The 20273-nt window shown below is 43.0% G+C and overlaps 1 protein-coding gene across 5 annotated transcripts in view; it reads right to left on the reverse strand.

The window, feature by feature from the left end:
* Positions 1-20273, reverse strand: part of NEURL1 (neuralized E3 ubiquitin protein ligase 1) — a gene marked incomplete at both ends in the record, with an annotated part of 160779 nt that overhangs the window by 73527 nt on the left and 66979 nt on the right. For 2 of the 5 annotated variants that reach the window (XM_080621341.1, XM_080621342.1), the window contains one exon: positions 13918-14629. The exons of the other annotated variants lie outside the window; for them this stretch is intronic. In XM_080621341.1, the coding sequence (XP_080477467.1) occupies positions 13918-13951 (34 nt within the window). Of the gene's footprint in view, positions 1-13917; positions 14630-20273 lie in introns of those variants that run through there. 5 annotated transcript variants of the gene reach the window in all.

The raw sequence follows: 20273 nt of genomic DNA on the forward strand, positions 1-20273 counted from the left end.
AATACCATCAGTTCCTCAAAGCCATGAAAGGTTTAGAGACCAGCATACTAGGTGAGCTTAGATCACAGCGAATAGCAAAGAGCTCCTTCCTCAAGAGTTCAGAGAGCTCCTTGCTCAGGGCTCAGCCACACTGAGGATTCAGCACCACACATGCTTTGTGCCTTCTCAAATATGTGTCCTTGGGCACTGCACAGCTACGGCCAACACAGCCCTGATGTGCTCTTGCTTTACAGCAGAGCATGTTAGTATGGCATAATATTTCAGTTCAGAAACATTGTTGACAACTTTGGACTGCAGTTGTTATATCTCCAGTGGCTTCATTGCATCTTCTGCCTTTTGCTGCTTGAATTTATTGTGAATGTCACATGCATATGCTCTCACTTTAATTTAGCATGTGGATGGGTCAGGATGTACAGAACACAGCCTGTTCTTCTACTTCTCTTACCTAGCTGGACAGTGTAGATTATGGTTATCATTCAGTACAACATACCATGAAGTTTGATGCTGTAATGCTATTTCTAAAGAATCTCAGGAAGCAGTTTTTCTTTTATCATGCATGAATTTATACTTGGAGTGTGCTTTTTTTCCTAATACAAACCATCCATTCGAGTCACTTTGAGGTACTGTAAAGTTGAGTCATTTTTTGTGTAGTCTTGTTTGAAAACGCAGTGCTCAAGTCATACTTGTTTCACACGCTTCCTCCTGAAGTCTCCTGCTATTGCTCCTTGCAGGGCCACTTGAGAGCATGCCTACCAGAAGCACCTCCTTACTCCCATCCGTATTTAAAACTTAACAAACACTTCTGAGATGTAGTGATTATTTTTCTAGGGCCCAAGCAGTACTCTGCCCAAAGGCTTACACTCCCTCCTTTCAGTGTTAGCTGTTAGTCAGTACAGTCTCCAAACTATTTCCAACCACACCAGTTACCCAAATATCAAAGATTTTCATTCAATATAAAGTCCAAAAGCAATATTAAAGCCCTTTAAACATACACCTGCTGAGGGTCTCCTGGCTGCAAGGCTTATGCCATTGTGAAATGAAATATGAAATTTCTTTGCTGACAATGAAAAGTGCACCTGGAATTCTAGTTTTGCTACACAGTAACTACACCCAAAAGATACTGATTCCAGTGGCTTTTTTCCTGGTTATATTTGGCAGCAAATAAATCCTTAAAGTGTGGGGTTATTATAGCAGTTGAAACTACTACTGACTTTACTATTTGGCCATGTTTAACATCCTTTTTAATGTTTCAGAATTATAGGAGCCATGTACTTGCCTGAATTCCTCCTTTCTGTTCTCTCATCTCTCCCTCTGCCCATTTCTCTTTAAGGAAAACTCACACGAACACATGACCTTCCCCTCTGCTTGCTTTGCTATCCCTTCCTCTCCAAAACATCTTCCTCATCTTCCTCCTCTCTTGTCACCAGTGTTAAAGTTTGTCAGCCACTTCCCTCTTTCAAGTGTTTCACTTCCTTCACTGGCCTCATCTTAAACAGCACATTTCTCCCTCTCTTAGAATCTCTTGCACTCTGCTTTTGCTCTCCTCAATACAGACACTCTTCATATCTTCTTATTTTGAAAAAATAAAAAACAAACTAAAAATCCCACCACCACTCTCACAAACATAACAGGTCCTACTGATTATACAGGACCTCCCAAGCATAAAAATTTATAATCAGATGGATTTATTTTGGTAGTACCCACTAGTTAATCTGTAATGTATTCCTGCAAAGTAATTTGCACTGGCACTAAGCGAGGTTACAGAGTTTGTCATCAAGATGGCATTTTTTTCAGGTGTACTGCTGGGATTAAAGCACAGGAGCTCTACACTTGACTCCCTTCATCCACCTTACCTGGCAGAGCTGGCATGGCAGCACAGAAGTAAAGCTGCCAACCCAGCGCAGGACACCAGCCCTGCTTTTCAGCAACTTCTCACTACACAAATACAAATTCTAACCAAGAACTTTTGCCCAAACCAGAGAGGTCTCCAGTAGCACTAGAAGTGTTAACCACTACATGATTAAAATACTATTTCTTTTCCAGGCAAATAGTTTAAGTACTGCTGAGACAAAAGCAGAAGAAAGGGCAACACATCTCCTTTTACACAAGAATTTGGCCATCCACACACGCATTCCGTCATTAATCTGCACTTTCTGTCCCACAGTCAAGTGAAATCTAAATTACTGACTTTCCCACTCTTGTCTGGCTCTGAAGCACATTGCTTGCACCAGTTTAAACACCCTCTACCAGTAGTTAACCCTGTTTCTTTAGCAGACCAGCATCTAAACCTGGCCCATTGAATTAAAACACCAAACTTCCAACAGCCAGTCAGGGCATAAAGTTACAGTTTATTTTAACAAAGATAAACAGCATCGCTGGCACTTATTCCAAAGAAGCAGCATGAATACTATTCCATCATCCTTCCTAGCAATTCCCATGCCAGACCCATGAAGTTATTAATTAATGTTTTGCTATAAATAGCTGCTGGAGTAGTCCATACAGGAACTTGTTTTCCTTAGCAGCTGCTTCAACAGGTCAACCAGTAAAAGACTGAGGCTGTTGAGTCATTATTTCTTGAGAACAAGAGCACACAGAAATGTTTTATTTCTTTAGAAGTGATTCTACCTGGTAGCCACCCCCTCATGTCAAATCTCACAAAGACAGAAGACATGTCTTACCCTGAACTGCTTACATAAGAAACAGCAAATAAATGGGAGTAAGAGGAAGATAGCTTTGTAAGCAATAGCATGCTTCCTCTGAATTTCAGTTGATTTTAATGAATCTTTCAGAACAGATGCTGTTCAATACCCACAGCCAATGCTTGCACCAGAGGACTGCAGGAGGTGTCTCCTCACCTCTTCTGCTACCGTAACAGAACACAATAACTTCAGTCCTCTGATTTACACAGGCAAAAGTACACTTCAGACCAAAGCTCAAAGCTTTTTAATTACAAACCCTCATAGAACTTCACAAACTTTCATTATTATTTTCTTACAACTTGGGTAACAGAGTCAATTCCTCAAGTCATTTTGTAGAGGCTACCTCAATGTTTCCTGTGAAAGGATGCCAAGGAATCTTTGCCACCCCTTGCTCGGAAATTGTGTTAACATCAATGTGTGCAAGCTATGCAGAAGAAAACTTCCTAATGATTCAGTCTTCAGCAACTTTATACTACCCTGATCCTTCCCGACTCAGATGACCACTTACCATTTACTGAAGTTGGGTAATGTGACTTGGGAGGAACATCATGAAAATAAAAAGATGACTGCATTTCTAAATAGCTGAAGGAAGAGATGTGCTATAAAAGCAAGCCAGACTGGAACAGAAACAACACACTGCTTAAAAATTCATGCAAAAAGGCATTTTTGTATATTGATGCATTGATAAGAGTGGAAAGAGAAGGAAATTCGATGTCACGCAATTCAGAGCACTGTTCCTGATGTAGCCCAATTCATGGCGTGACTGCTCTGTCACAAATAGGAAACAAGCCTAAAGGCTCAGGGGGCTTTATTCTCTTGGTGGAAAGACACCTACACTGTTTCATAAGAGCAAGGAGCAATTAAGTGCGGATGCCAATTCATCCATTTTCCTTGCTCTTTGTAGCTTGAAAAATTTAGCCTTTGTCCAGATAAAAGGCATTTCTTCTGATAAGACTAACCACTGCATTAGTAGTATTATTATTTTTAAGTATATAATGGAACCTGATTCTCTAAACCATAGCTTTAAATTATAATTTAATAAGGACCACACTGCATCCCTGACAGATGCTCCTTCCTGCCAGCACAGAGAGATGCAGCTGTTGAACTGGGGTCTGCAAATCCAGACCTCTGGGCTATGAAACATTTCCCTGATTAGTTTTCTGCACCCAAAAGCAGATCTCAATGCATGATCTGAACCTACTGCTGTGAACACAGTATGTAGAGGAAAAAATATATGTCAAACTGAAGTTGCACAAATTCAAAACTGCTATCAAGCAATATTTTTTTCCTAGAGGATGCACTGTAAAATCACTTCTCTGGAGTACTGGGGTTATTTAAGGTAACTTGCCTGTATTTACGCCTTATTACAGCTGCCCACACAATACTACATACCTCTTCCTGCCTCAACTGAGCCAGCAGTACCAGCCACATAAGTGTCGTAAGACTACAGCTTCTGCCACATGCTGAAGAAAAAATTGGATAAATTCTGTTCCTGAGGGTTCAAGCACAGATTTCCCAAAGCACAAGATTACAAGAAGATGGAAAGTGTGTATTGTCATGCATATATAACCAATGAATCTTAAAACTTTCCAGCTACTATATGCTAAAGAATTTCTTGATCTACTTCAAGCAATTGCCTGTAGACTGGTCAGTCTGAAGCTGCAATCAGTTTGAGAGGAGGCACTACATGGAGTCCCCATGAGCAGCTTTGCTGTATGAGGATTCAGGGCAGAAAGGTCTCTGTGGGATAACTCATAAGTGGTAGTCACTTTACAGATAATGGGACAGAAATATCTTCCAGCAAAATGGCTGAGGTTATCACATCTCTGGCGAAGAGCATTGCAAGAACTGCAGTCATCTCTTGGAGGAATGACTTTAACACACTTTCGAATTTACTTACAGAACATTCGAATGTCATTTCTCTACATTTTATCCTTCCTACCATGGGAACAGATAGAATGTTTCATCCTTTGTATGATAAACACCATTGCACATCTGCCTAGGAAAGATACAGGGAGCTGTAATAGCTGCATCTCCATTTCAGAAATTAATTTCTAACATGATGGAAGATTTTCTGCTGCATCCCAAAAACAGCCTTGCCTATTTTCCCACCTAAGCCTGACTGCTAGAAGCCATCCACAGAGTAGCATAGGCCAAGCACAGGAAGATAATTTTACAACAAATAATCATCTGAAATCCAGGCAACGAGATACAGAGACAATATCTAGAATCACCGACTTTTGCTCAAGCAATAGAACCTTGGGCTGGACAGAAGGGAGTCAGGTTGTTCAGCAACCTTGTCATAGGAATGCTGCTTGATCAAGACCTCTTCAGCCAATTTTGCAAAGCCAGTGATGGAAAGAGGGATTAAGAGCAGAAGAACAGCAGCTTCTCCCATGCTGCAGCCCCAGCTCCATGCAAGATGGACCTGCACCCATCAGGACTCCCACACTTGCATGATTTCTAAATACATAGCTTCACTCAGAATCAGAAAACAAGAAAGCAGCATGAGGGATGGTCTCTTTCCCTTTGGAGACCAAAAAAATCAGAGGGTGGCACTGAACTAGTTTAGGATAACCAGAAAATAAATTAAGCAATTTTTGTCTTCCAAATTGCACGAAATTCACAGCATCAATAATGTCTTTGTGACAGGAATTAGATTCTTAAGACTATTTTATATTTGATAATCTGATTCTATTTGGTGTGCAAAGACAAAAGTCATTTTGATCTGGTATGCTGCAGAACATTATAGGCACCCATATATTTCTATCTTCCAGAGTGACTTTTTTCTTCAAACTTCTTTTTTAATCTCAGTCTCTTTGTAAAATGCTATTTTTCAACCTTTGAAAAATGCCAATTCTTAACAATCCTTATGTCTCCGGTCACTCTTCCAGCAGCTCTACAGAAAAGTAAGGTTTTATTTAAAGTACTTTTAGTTGAGTCAGTGAACATTAAAGATAGACAGATCAGAGCTGAAGTTGTAGCTTCTAAAACTCTCCCCCTAAAAGCCCTTTTCCTTCTTTATTCCCTTCCTAAAAGCTAAAGCCAACAAAACATTTCTGCCTGTCTGCTGACCAAAAGCCTGATCTGTGCAACAAACTAAAATCCAATCTTTATTTCATTCCAGAACCATACCCCCAGCACCCTTGCCACCAAGTTGCCATTTGCCCAGCTTTCCAGCATTTAGCTTTACCAAGTAAGAAAAAGCAAAAGAATGACATTTTCCTCAAGCAAAAGATGTTTACCGGAAATCTTCTTTGCTTTAAAGCAGCAACCGACCAATAGCGTGTATCACATTTATGCCAGAGCTGTGACGAATGCCTGTTGAGCTGCAGCACTTAAACTACTTGCAGTTTAAACAGCAGTTTGTCAAGTGATGTTAGTTGTTTGGGAGGTCTCTGCTCCTAGGAACATAAACATTTCTTTTTATACTGATCACATTTTCTTTTCCATGTGGTGCTTCCAGCAGAGACTGAAATTAAAATGGCTTCTTTGTGTGCCACAATGTGGTTTATGGCTCAATTACCCCTCTATGCTTGTGAGCAGGGGGTAGCATCACACGAGAACTCTGCACAGCACATTCCCCATCCTGGCTTTACAGGTGGAAGCCTCCTCTCTGCAGGTGGAAGAGCTCTCCCAGGCTCAAACCCATCTACCCTCCTCCAGGCTATACAACTTCCCTCTGCCTGATAACAGGCCTGGGACTTGCAGCAGCCTGAGGACCACTTGAACTCTGAAAAGCACACAAAGCGCTCAGTTGCTAGGAAGCACTGCAAGAAACAGAGGAAAAAAAGGCTCTTGCAGGAGTCCGAGTCAAAAAAGAACAAACAAACAAAACCAACCTCCAGACCTGACAAGGGTCAACTCAAACAAAGGCACAAGTTTCCTTCAAACCACCTCCCATCTCAACAGACACTGCTTTTGAGGTTCCATCCTCGATGCCTGAGCTCTGCTTAAGCCAGGCCACAAGCCTCACAACAGTTCCTTGAAAAACATATATTCAGCCCTGCCCTGGTATCTCACAGCAGGTCCTGCTTTTACTGACCAGTCTATTGGCTAAGATCTTCCAATGTTGCATCCATGCGGTGCCAAATGGCTGCACAGCAAGGTCTATCACAGAGAAAATATGACAGTGTCAGCCAGAGAAAGCTTCATGAAATCACAGCAAGCAACCCAAAGACTTTACCTGTTTAGCAACACTAAACCAGCATTTTCAGAGTCCCACTGATCCATCTGCAAATCAGTTGTAGGCACTGTCATGTTAGGGCTTTGTGTGCTTCAATCCATGAGTATTTATCTCCAATGGTGGTCAGAAACAAGAACAGCCTCTTCTATCCAGGCACATTTTACAGAGGTCACTGCACATCCATCCTGCCTGGGACAAGTGTTGGGTTCTTTTCTATTCTCCAGGCTTCATCAACAAAACCTGCTGTGAGCAGCTTCTTGAGCCCTCAGGGCTAAACCTGGGTAGGTCATCTTACATGGACCAGCCTCACTCTGCCCCTACGCAGAACTGCCACATCAGGTACAACATGACTGAGCAAATTCAGACTATGGGTACTCAGCATCACTTTATGCTTCCACTCTGCATTTGGATGCATTTACCAGGATAGGCAGAAAAAGATGTAAACTGAATCACAAAAAGCAGCTGATTTTAATACCAAGGGGCCTTGGTTTATCACAAAGGCTTCTCATAAAAAAGTGATTTTAAGTCAATGGTGAGATTGAGAATTCCAGATTTCTGCTGACACTGGCTGTTGGGAGGGAGGCAAGCAGAAGCGCACTGTTTACATTCTGTGTCATGCTCAAGAATATATATGGTTTTTATTATAGCTCCTTTTTACTATTTTCTATTTTTTTTTAATAAAGTTCCTATCAACGTTTCTAACACAAAAAATACGTTCATGCATCTGATCAATTACCAATGCTCTCTCTGAGCCCACCCCCTTTGCTGTGCTGTTGGACCCACAGTAAATCTCAGATAAACCAAAGGACTCCTCTCCCCAGCCCCATCAACTGCAGTCATCTTGAACGTTATTTTTAATGCCAGCAAATTAGAGTGTCCCTTTAAGAGACAATCAAGGACAGAACCAAGGAACAGAAATACCATGAGAATTGGTGAGACCAGCTCCACAAGAGCTACAGAGAAGGTGGCTCTCATCCATTTTAGACCAGCTTCACTCAGATAAATACGTTTTCAAAGCAAAACACTGATCTAGAGGGAAATAGACAGGGAGAATAATGAACAGACAACAACGCTAATAGGGATGAACCCTAGAGCAAAGCACAGCAACACGCAGGGCTGCAGCATATGCTCTGACTGTGGGCACTCACACCACAAGGCTTGCGGCTGGCAGCCACGCTCTTATTTAGCCGCTGGAAGGCAAGATCTCTCCTGACCTCCAGCTCAGTACCCTGCTGTGCCATCAGTAATCCCTGCCAATTCCCGAGGGCAATCTATCAGGATCAATTTTTGCTTTGCTTTCACTTTCCAAGAAACTCCCTTTCCTTCAGGGTTAATGCTTTTTTAGATTGATTAATGCAACACTCTCCGCATGTATGGACATCATTAATGTAAAATTCCTTAATAAAAAGTAAGCAGCCCTATCAATTTTGAGATTATACGTCTAGAGGCTGCCTCTTCTTAATTCCTGCTAGATGTCAGCAATGGTAATTATATTTGTTTATCAAATCTGTTTTAAACTATTAACAACATTAATCTTTCAGCTGCAAGAGTACTTGTTCTGATTAAGCATGCAAATGACTCCTTATGTTACATCAAGGGATCCTGCAAACCTTTCTGAACAGACACCTACTACCTCTAAATTAGTTAAATGATAGCTAAACATGTCACCCATAATTCTTAAGAAAACAGGAGTTCAGTAAGGAAGAGGTAAAGAAGGATCAGAGGTAAGGACGCTTTAACATCAAGAAGGGAGAAGATCAGTCAAAAAGAAGACAAAATAAACCAACAAAAATCTGACAAACAACATTCAGTCCCTAAGTCCCACCAGAACACAGCATCAGCTTGACACAGAAAAGCTAGCAGGAAAATGTCATGAAAGCGAAGGACAATATGAGAGCTCTTTGCTCTCACCACATGTAGCAAGATCCCTACAGTCATATACTGCCACAACTAATGAAAAAACTCATTTGCCTTTCACAATAAATAGAACGGTTTTCAAGCATTAAGATGGTTACTCATAAAATCTCTACATACAGAGGTACTACACACTTCATTTTCAGAAGTGTTGACAGCAGTCATTATGCTTTACTATCAGCCACCTTGGGACACTGGCAGATGACCCACAGGTCAGAGACATGAATCGAAATAATTTCTGGGAGCCCCACTTTTAGCAAATGCCAACTCTGCTTTGGCACCTTGCCCTGGGTCTTCTGCACCAGTTAATCCAACCCTGAGCAGGATTAATTTCTCATACACACACACATACTCATTTGCTTTCAGGGCTATGTACCAATTGTGCTGAAAGCAGAGTGAGCTTAGAAAGAGCCTTTTCTCCACAGTCCCATACTAGTTCTTAACAAGCAATTGTCTGCACAATATGGTAGACGTTAAACCCCTAATGAGGCTGATCCCATCACGCCATCAAATAAGAAGTTATTCCAAAATCTAGGCAATAACTTAGACATGATAAGAATACAAATTAATACTAATTTGCAAAGAAATCTCACTTATGATTGGTGTTGTCAGGTCTTCATTATTTCCACCATTTCTGCTTCTTATTTCTTCTGGGATACTTGCAGGGATTGGAACTGGATGATCTTTAAGGTCTCTTCCAACCCAGACCATTCTATGATTCTATGAGTTAGGTATAGGAAGATGGACATTGTTAAATTCAAACATACGCACAGCAGTGTGTACTGGAGGACAATGCTACTTAGTGATATTAATTGCAAGGGTAAAATGTGGTATTTGGAACAGTTATTGCAGTATAGGCAATAAATAAGAAACAAAGCATAAGGCTGGTTTCAGCATTTACATATAGATACACCATTCCCTACACTACAAGGCATTAAAAGAAAGCTAAAAATAGAGCTCTATTGTGCAATGTAAGAATAAATGAAGTTGCATACAGTAGCTATTTTACACTGGGGAAATGGCCTCCACCCTCTGCTGTTCCCCAAAGCCCTACAGCAGCAGCTCAGCAGCTCTTCCTAGGGCTGAGTACCAGCAACCGAATATCCCATATCTCCCGCCAACAAGTGTGAGCAAGATCCAGAAATTATCCTCCAGAATAACAAAACGCAGAGGAAGGACAACACCAGTGTTTTGCATCTCTTTGCGCAGGAATAAATGACCAGCCAGATGCAGGAAAGTCTATGGCAAATAGATCCTGATGAAATGAGAAATGAATACAGCTAGCCACCCAAAAGCCTACTGCCATGCAGAGTGGACAGAGCCCTGCTACATCTTAACTCCTGCTTTCTTCTCCATTTTTTCAGCACAACCACACAAATGTGTCTGCATTGCTCACCAGGCCTGTATACACATGGTAAGGGGAAAATTTGGCCATGCACAAGACTCGTGGGCCTCTAAACCACACAAAGACGAGTGAACCATTATTTATATTGTATCCACAACTTACGGAGCATTATCTGCAAGCAGCTTAAAACCTCAGCCATTCAAATTGAAAATCATATCTATCAGTACCACTTCCCAATCTAAAAAGATGATGCTCTCTCACTAGGAACATCTTTTCAATTACATCAATGCCATTCAATTACAGTTTGGAAAATGTAGCCCAAGATACCTTTTTTCCTGCTCCTTGTAAAAATTATTCTGCCGCAAAACACTTAGGAATGCCTGTGACATGCAATTAAAGCAAAGATAAAACAAAGCTCTGCAATGAGGGACTTATTAGTAATTATGACTTGTAGGAGGGAAGGCTATTGAGCAAATGTGCAGGTATGCTCAAGCTCACATATCCCCTGAACATGAATTAATCCACTATGCACACTATAGCTAGTCAAAAACCCTCTGAAGAGATGTGTGCATGTTAATCACTAACCTCTGCACATATACTGAATCCCTCTCCCAATGCAGTACAGCATTCTGCTTAGCTAAACCATTACTGTGTGTGTTAGTTTGGTTCTGAGTAAAAGAAACAAAAAATACCCAGGTGGGTTTTTTCTCAGACAGAAACTCATGCAAATAGCACCTCACTCATAGCCATAAGGAGGAATTAAAAACCACTGCAGGAGGTGACAGTTGACTCACACACATAAGAACGTATATATTATGACATATGCATCTATTGGAGATACATTTCAAGCATTATTAGCTAGTAAGTAGTTTAATATAAATATTTAGTAAACTCATCATATGCAGTCATTCTTGAAGAAATCAGATGAACCACAAGCAACCATATTAAAATTTCCTGTTTAAGATATTGCTGAACACTGCATGTATAGATATAACTTTTTAAATAGCAAGTAAACATCCTACCCACCAAGATTGTGTTGCCTTTGAACTTCCTATTTCAACTTCTCTTAGCATAGAGGGCTCTGGAAAGCACTCCAAGGACTTCTGTGGATGGTGGTGGGAAATGAAGAGGGAACAGGGAAGAGGAACAGAGACCATCACAGTACCAAGCACAAGGACATAGATGGAGACTTCATGAGTGCGCTTCAGCACTGCACATCATTTCAGAGAGAAGAAGGACCAACTCCCACGTCCTAGCATGTCAAGCCATCAGATGTCTCCTTTTCAAAACAAAGGTGCTGCCTTTCGTGGCAGAAGCCCGTTGGGGTTTGTTTGCTAGCAAGGAATGACATTGGAGATGGGTCTCTCCTGGGAAGCTTGGGCAACTGGTGCTTCAGTGACCATAGTTCAAAGCTTATTTTTCCTCCCAGTCCCACCAGATGAGAAGCTTTCCTTGAGGTGACTCAGGGCCCATTTGGCACCCACCAACTCCATCATTAGGACAGACTAGCATGGCTCTCCTTTTGCTGCCACCATAAAAATGGAAAAGCAGCATTTTTAATCAGAGATGCCTACTCCAAAGAGGGCAAATGATGTCAAGTGTTCCTCAGCATGTCAGTCTGTGTATGGTTGCACTTAACCACTATAAACCTCTGTCCTCACATTAGGGCACCCACAGCTTTTAAAAGATCACCACCCTGATTTTATGCTTTTTTGAAAGAGTGCCTCCCTCATTGTCCACTTCAGGAGCTTCTCTCTCCATTTACTTTTTCAACCCCACCAAGGTCAGGGTGGGTTCCATAGAAGGCAGGGACCTGCCACACCTTGGGGAAACACCGACTGCCTCCCTAGGACCAGCTCAGCAGAGCCACAAGCAGTCAGCGCACACACTACCTCCCCATCTAAGCTAATTTTCAATGAGGTTAAATTACACAGGAGCTTGTGAAAATCCCAGCCCATCCTTGCAACATGGAGAGGTCACCAGATATTTCTGGAGGACATGAATTTATTCTTTACCTGAGCTTTCTAAAATGAAAGAATGCCAACCCCCAGGGGTTTTTCAGTAGTTTTACTTTGAGTTTCAATTTTTCTTCAGAGAAATGGATAACGTTTCCATTATCTTTCCCTGACTATTTTGAGACACATCTGAAACAGAAATATTCAACAGAAAGATGGAACTGGAGGAACAGTAGCCACAGACAAACCACAAGTGCAGATGCAGTCTATTTTTGTTAAATGTGCTTTGTTGCTTGACTTTTTATTCTTTATTTATTTAAATTATAATGCATGCCTTTTTTTTTTTTTTAATGCATCACTGTGCTAAACAGAGAGTGCATCACCTCTGAATATAACACAGCCTGCATCCCCTCCATATGAGAAGGGAAATTTGAGTTCATTACCCACATCTCCTCATTTGTCTCCCTGTCCCAACAAAACAGAAACTAGAGAAGCACACTTGCTGGACTAGAACCACTGGAAGGCAGAAGTTGCAGGATTATTGTGCAGTGTGCTGCCGGCTGCAGGCAGGAGAAAGCCCCAGCAGGAGTGCCAAGTCCCTGGCACACACAGGAAACATATACAACAATTATTCTTTCCCAGCCAGGTTTGGGTTTTTTTTCAAATTCATTCAAATAACGCTTCAAAGGGGTAAAGGCACACAATCGCAAGACAACAGCCAGAGCTCTTGGTTTTTTTATATTGACCCAACAGTACTGTTGTTCTGCATATACTATACGTATATCATGAGATTAGAGAAGAAATAAGGTCAGGCCATGGGAACTTCAGAACACAAACAATAAACGAATAGAAATCTCTATCGAGACATGCTTGCTCAATGTATTTAGGATGAAAGCCATCTACTTCCTATACCCATTTGTTCATTAAACTGTAGGGCTTGGATTTTGTGGAAAACATGAGAAGAATCAGGACTGTAACTTACAGCTTAAGCCAATATACCTTGTGCATCTTTATTCAAAGAAAGAATGCAAGATACTTCAAGCCCACAGGATGCTTTACCTGCATCTCTCATAACTGTTTACTATTGTAACAAGGAAGTGTCTCTGAAAATACATTCATACCACACTGACACACAGCACATTTACTATGTCCAAAGTTAAACAGAACAACTCAGAGCAATAGGCAAGTTTAATATTAAAGGAGTGCAGTATTCTCACAGAAGTATTTATGGCACGAGATTTCCACAGACAGGAACATGGCTAGTATTGCTCATTCTCTGTAGATTCAAATCCTGGTGTAGCATTGGCTTGTGCAAGATATTCCAGCCCCTTTCCAGCTCCCCCCTCTTCTACACTGCAAACACAGCGAGCGTGCTGCACTTAATGGCTTTAGCTGTGTCCAGTATCAGTCAATTCAAACCAACGCTCATCCCAGACCTTATCAATTTAAAACGAAATACACCAGAGTGTGTGTTAAGAAGAAACTGCTGGTGGAAAGGAAGAATAAGGTTTGGAGAGCCTGCTAAGCCATCCCGCAGCAACCTCTACCTTGCTTAGCTGTTTTTTCCCCGTGGGAGCTGTCAGACATGCACACATTTACGGTTACTTTCTTTTCACCCCTGCCACCTCCCCGCAACCCGCCAGCGCTGCGCAAGCAGGTGCTTATCCCTCGTCTTCGGCAACCCAGCGAGCCCAGCGCACCCCAGCCCGGCTGCCTCCCGTCGGCCGCTCTCCGCCGCGAGATGCTCGGGAAGACGGGGCGGGCAGAGCCGCATCCCCCCCCCCCGCACCTTGCCCTGCCCGCTGCCCCGGTCCTTACCGTAGAGCAGGCTCCTCGTCACCTGCCCGCCCATGGCCACGCAGTCCTGCGGGGCCGCCACCGGCGGCCGTTTCCTTCCCGCAGCCACCGGCCCAGGAAGGAGCCGCTGCCCCTCGCCGGCCGCAGCCACCCACTCCCGCGCCTCCCGCCGCGGCACCGGCGCTGAGAGCTGTCATGTTTATTTACATAAGAAGGAGGAGACTTCGCGGCTTCCTGAAATAGCTGCCGGCCTTCCATCGGTGCGGCGTGGCCCCCCGCCCCCCGCGCACGGCACGCACCGTCCCGCGGAGCGGAATGCGGTCGGCAACGGCATCCACCCGCGATGCCACCGCCAACGGTGAGGCCGGAGGGGGCTCAAAACCCGGCGGTACCCGGCGCCGTGGCAACATCACGGACAAAGCAAGAGGCGCTGCCAGCTCCACAGGGAAAAAATGCAAGAACTCTTTTAGAAAATCAAACAACTTTGGCCATTTGAAACTTTCACTCCCCAGGGGTTGGTATCCCAATGCAAAGCCCTGGAGTACATTAGAGTGGGGGAAAAAAATAAAGTAAAAAAAAAAGTATTACCAGACATCACCACACCAGAGTCTTCCAACTGGCCTCTGCTGGTAAATTATGAATTACTTAATAGCAAAGTGCTTGAAATGCAGAATGGTTCACCACGGACTGCAATAATAAAAACATTACCCCCCATAAACTCTTTCTGTGCGAGGCTTGCATGCTCAGCCCACATACAGTGCTTCCTGCTCTCCAGCTCATTACCTCTGCCGGTGGATAATGGCCAGCATTATTAAAAGCAGGGGGATGCCGAGGGTGGTGCAGGGAGGTGCGCAGGGTACCACAGCCAGGGTTGGTCCCTTGGTTGCTCTTTGCACCCCACAGCTCATGCAGGAACTTGCTCATTCCCTCCTCTCCATCTCCAGCACCGCGCTCCCCTGCCCACACTCACACCTCCCTGCATCTCTTCTATCCACTGCTCTAAGGGTAAGTTAATTCAGCAGGCACCGAGCTGCCACAGCCAGCAGCGGTATAGCCCAGTTTAAAACTAGCTCATGCATCTTTATGCCACGCTGCAGTCACTCTTTACTCTGCAAAGGAGCAGGAGTCAAACTTCTGCAGCCACGAGTGCAGCTCTGCCTCCCAACTCTTACCATGGTGCTGGGCAAATCCTGTCTTCCTACTGTCTCAACTCTGCCAAGTCAAGAAATAAGATTTTTCTCTTGCCTGTGTTGTAAAGCCTGTTGTTGCTTAGGATGGCTGGGTGCTGAGGTCTCCGCACTTCTGGAGAGAAAAAAGTAAAAATACAGTGCAAAAAAGAGCCCAAGCCAAAAAGCAGGGTGTTTGCACTAACGCTGTATGCGTGAGGAAAGCTGTGCCCAGCTTTTCCAGCCTGAGAGAGGAACCCCTCCCAAGCCCCCAGCAGCAGCCAGGCACAACTACCAGCTCACCCACCAGCTCCTGCTTGCCCAGCCAAGGCAGCTTGCACCTGGACTCCAGAGTCAGGCAGTAGCTCTTCCCTAGCTGAGCCTGCTCTGCTCCTCACTGCCCAAAGTCACACTCTGCAGAGTTTATGGCAGTTTCTTGGCAGAAGAATTCCTTTTTTTTTTTTTCCCCTTCTATTCTTTCCCCCCTCCCCTTTCCAAACAATGCTGCATTTACAGCAGCAGTGATGCAGGGTGAAGACACATCCCTAGGAGCAGTACAGCATGGTCCCCACACCCCAGCAGCTTCAGGACATCTCTTGGATCACAGCACCCTGATCTGCTCCCACGGATGCCACAAGGACATTGCCTGTTATGCCTCATGGCAGGCAGCCCACACGCTCAGGTGACAGCGCAGGGTCTGGGAGCTTACACCATCAACCACCACATTTCACTTGGAGGAATGGAGATTGACTTGGACGTTCTCCCTCAGTTTCTCATTTTGGCTCTGCTTTCCATCCTTACCTTAACCTTGCTACAGCTCTGTGAATAATTGACTTCTTGGTTCACTGCCTCAACCAAGAGATTGCTAGGAAAAAAAAAAATCATTTCATGTGGGCCCAAAACTGAATGCTTTGTGCGTCTCACTGAACAAAATGTTTCTTTAACTCAAAATGAAGCATTTTATTTTCGGAGTTATTTTTGCCTCATTTTTTCAAGTTATGGTCATTGAATCCAGTTCTGAAATGATGTCTTAAAAAAAACCCACCAACACCATTAAGCCCTTTGTTTTGAATATACCAAAAGGAAAATTTTGGATTGTTATCTTTTCAGATTATTTTTTGCAACTTATTGGCTTTGTTTGTTTGTCTGAGGGGGAGGTTCAAGAGGGCAAACTGCCAAAATGAGTCATCCCATTTGGCAGAAAATGACAATTTCAATTAAATTTAATTTCAGAATTTCTTTTTTTCTTTTCTTTCAGAAAAAAATCCAGCATCCCCTCTCCTGCACTTCCCTCACTGCTGTGGAGCAGCTCCTGGGGGACATAGTTCCACAAGGCCATCCATGGTAGTCAAACAGCCTGTCTGCCCTGTTGCATGATAATTCCTCCAGGATTATCTGCCATATGGTAAATCTTTCCTTCACAGACGTGTCATGCTGAAACCTACTCCTGATTTGTGCTCATCATCTCCAAGTCCATTTCAGACCTTGCCCTTTGCCAAATTTGTTTTCAGTCCTTTGTGTTTCTGATTTTCCTCTAGACAGAGAGAACCAATCTACAACACAGTTCTTATTTTACAGTTCTCTGCTGATACCTCTAGGTCCCCTTTAGGGTATTTCTTTGCCTTTGCCAATACAGGAAAGGCCTCCCAGTTTGGCATCAAGTTTAAAAAATCAATATCATCCCCATTTGTGCTCCCTTCAAAATCACTAACGAAGGTATAGGAGCTGGACCCAACAGAATCTCAGCCCCTAAATCCATTCCCGTTCGTGAACAGCATCCAACAAACTTTAGCCAAGCAGTAGTGCTGCTGTCCAAGCCAGTAGGAATCTGCTGCAGGACTATTTTGAGGCAGTGTCTGATCTTGCTAAATATACTTATTAACTGCAAGAGTAGGATGCTGATGCTGCAAAAGACTTCTGTAGATAGATTGCCGGTCATCAGGCTGTGTATTAGACTAAAACCTTGGATCTTTCCAAGTGGCCTTGAGCAAACAAGAGGGCAAGTTCTTCATTCTTCCTGGGATAAAACCCCCAGCTTTGCACATTGGGCAGCAGGTTTGGGTATGAAGTCATGGGGTCACAAATACCTTCATTGCTTCCCTGGTGTCCTGGCTAGAAGACTAGCAGTCAAGGAAGGAGGAGGCCAGAGATCCAGCATGGTCTGGGAAAAGACATCCCTACATGACCAAACAGCACATTCCACCCCAACTGTGGGAAAGCAACAAAGATACCTGCAGGGGACCTTGGCAGGGAAAACCGGCTCTGCATAGACCTGCTTTGCACAGGAGGAGACACAGAAAAAGGTACAAAGAAACAGGAAAGAGAGGATGAAGAATCCAACTCATGGAGATCGAGGAAAGATTACACAACACACAGGCCAGGCCAGGAAAATGGAATTCCAGGTCATGTGAGCCTCACAACTAAAACTCTTTTGGAACTGGATTTGGGTCTATGGAGAACTGCAATTTACTCTTCACAAGCAAGATGAAGCAAGCAATAAACTCTCTCTTGATGGGGGTTTTAATGGTGCTGATCGTAGAGACCTCCCCCCAAAGAAAGGGCTGAAAAAGCTTCTTTGAATATCAGTATGGGGAAAAGGAGGGAATTGTGGAAATCAGATACTTGCCAAGAACAGAGAATCTTCTTTTAATGATTTTTATGTTTAAAAAGATGCTCTCAGTTTCTCTATTACCACTTGCACTTGACTTTATGATAACAGAGTGATTAGAAATTGTGCTTTTTCACTCTCATCTCATCTGGGAAGATGGGAGAATTTAGGGGAACACGTTCTCAGGTCTTTTCTCAGCACAAGTCTCTGACTGCTATTAGGGGGAGGAAACTTCACCTGTACCAAAAGCAGATTTCCTCCAAGAATCTCTGCCACTGTAACTCGAAAGAAAAAAATATGTTCTCAACAGTAAAGCATCCAAAAGAAAACATCTCACCAGCATGCTAGTGCACAAGAAACAGGGACCAGAGCTAGGAAATCTTGCATTCTATGCATCCTTTTGATATCAATTTATTGGCATTAATGGAGGGGGTTTAGATGAAAGACTTGTCTCTACTTTCAAATCTTTATCTGTAATGCAAGGGTACAGATACTGCCCTAGCAAAAGGCATGCTGATTAGTTGATATTTATGCAGGCATCTGAAAATATAATGAGTTGGCAGGGGGTTGGAACTAGGTGATCTTAAGGTCCTTTCCAACCCTAACTATTCTATGATTCTATGTCATTATTAAACATTACTATAAAGCTGCAGCTCTGGGTGAAAGCCACATTCTCAATGTGTAAGTCAAAGGAAATTCAAAATCATTTCTGAAATTCTTAAAATCAAAATCACCACTCAAACCTACAAACTACAGCACCATGACTGCTACTGCAGGCATTCAATTACTCTGGTGGAATTCTCTGCAGGAACAGCAGGAAGGGGAATTTAAGGACAGGGAAAATCTTTACGTGAATATTCACCTCACATTTGCACTCAGTGTAAATGAGACATCAGTTGTGTTTGCTTCAGTGACAGGAGCTGCAGCTGTGCAGTGGTAAAGGCTGCCTCTTGGTAAGGCAATGAAGACATCAGCAAGGTGTTGTGATGGATGTCCAGGATGCAAATTGATTAGGTGAAGAGGGGACAGCAGAGATAGGAGACCCTGAGGTCTCATGTAACTGCTTGTAGGCTTCAACCCCTGTTCATGAATAGCCAAAGCTGGCACAAGCTTAACCCTGGCCCTGCCAGCACTCCATGTTTTATCCTGACCTCCTGTGCTACCATCTGCAGGATCAGAAGAGGGGAACAGCAGTGCTGGAGAGGGGCAGGAGGCTGAGCAAGAAGAAGGAATTCCAAGCCAAGGAACTGAACTGACCTAAGGCCAAGTTGCACAATGTTTTTCTATCAGCAATGTGAACACTTGCAAGCCCCCACTGGAAGCTGGGTTTATCTTCAAAGACTGTGTATGAAGGTGTCAGGAAAGAAATTACGGCTCCAGAAGCCAAGAGTGCCCCTCCTCCTTGAATACTTTTGAGATAATCTATTGAGAAAACCCAGTAGCAGAGACTGAAAATGACAATTCAGTGTGAGTTGTGCCTTGCAATAAAGCATTGCCTTAGACTAAATAGCGTTTCTGAAAAGTAGCTTTCAGATAATACAGAAAACCCGTGCCTGCTTTGGGGCAAGATCATCTGGATTCTGCCAAAAGACCATTCCTGTGGGAAAGCCTCATGCTGTGCATGACACCAACTGAGCCTTCAAATGCCTCCAGTTCTGACCTGCATTCATATTCTAAATTAACATTAATAACTTAGCCTCTTGCTGCCATTTCAGACTAACTCTTCAAGCACAAGAGTCAAAAGGTCCTAGGCCTATCCAAATGTAATGGAAAACAAAGATAAAAGAATCATTGTAATTAAAAAGAAATAAAATGCTGATTTATAACATTCACCCAAGGAAGCTGACTTGCCATCAGAACAAGCATAAGAATCAGAAAGAAAACTAAAGTTTCTATATTAAAACAAAGATTTTCTTTAGTCTCGTGACTATCTTTTTCTTTACTCTGGCTGGAGGCACAGCACAGCACCAGCAAGAGTGAGAAATCTCTTATTTAAAGCCCATTTCTGGGGTTATTAAACTTTTGGAAACTTCGAACAGTACCATCCCATGTGATAAGGCCCTACGACAGCCTTTAGCTACACGAGCATAGTACTTTTCCACCGAGAGCTACAGGGAATGCTGGTATAATGTATTTACTTTTTATATAATACAAGTAACTCATTCACACTTTATCATAGGCAACATGCAAACTCTGCACTGAAAAATGAAATTACCAGCCGCAATCATCAGCATTTTTATGGCATTTTCCCTTTAACATGTGACTGTTGAGCAAACACCACCTTTTTTTCCACAATATTGCTGTAGGAAGAAGTGATGCCTCTGCCTGAGCTAAAGAAGCATATTTTGAGGCTTTGCAAAAAGTTAAATAAGGACCATAGGAACAATGGGTTAATTCTTTCTAACAATGTTCTTTCAATGACCTCTGTAAAAAGCACAGGCAGGAGCTCTGTGAAACCAGAGGTAAATAAGGTAATCAGAAAGCACCGGCACCAGGGGCAAATGAAGGTTAGATAGGCAATCTCCACTCTAGCATGCTTTGGGAGCTTGACTTTGTAATCTTAATAATGTTACCTCAGCGTAGAAGTGTAATTTCTAAAGGGT

The sequence above is a fragment of the Psittacula echo genome (genome assembly GCF_963264785.1).
Source record: "Psittacula echo genome assembly, chromosome: 6".
Taxonomy (NCBI): domain Eukaryota; kingdom Metazoa; phylum Chordata; class Aves; order Psittaciformes; family Psittacidae; genus Psittacula; species Psittacula echo.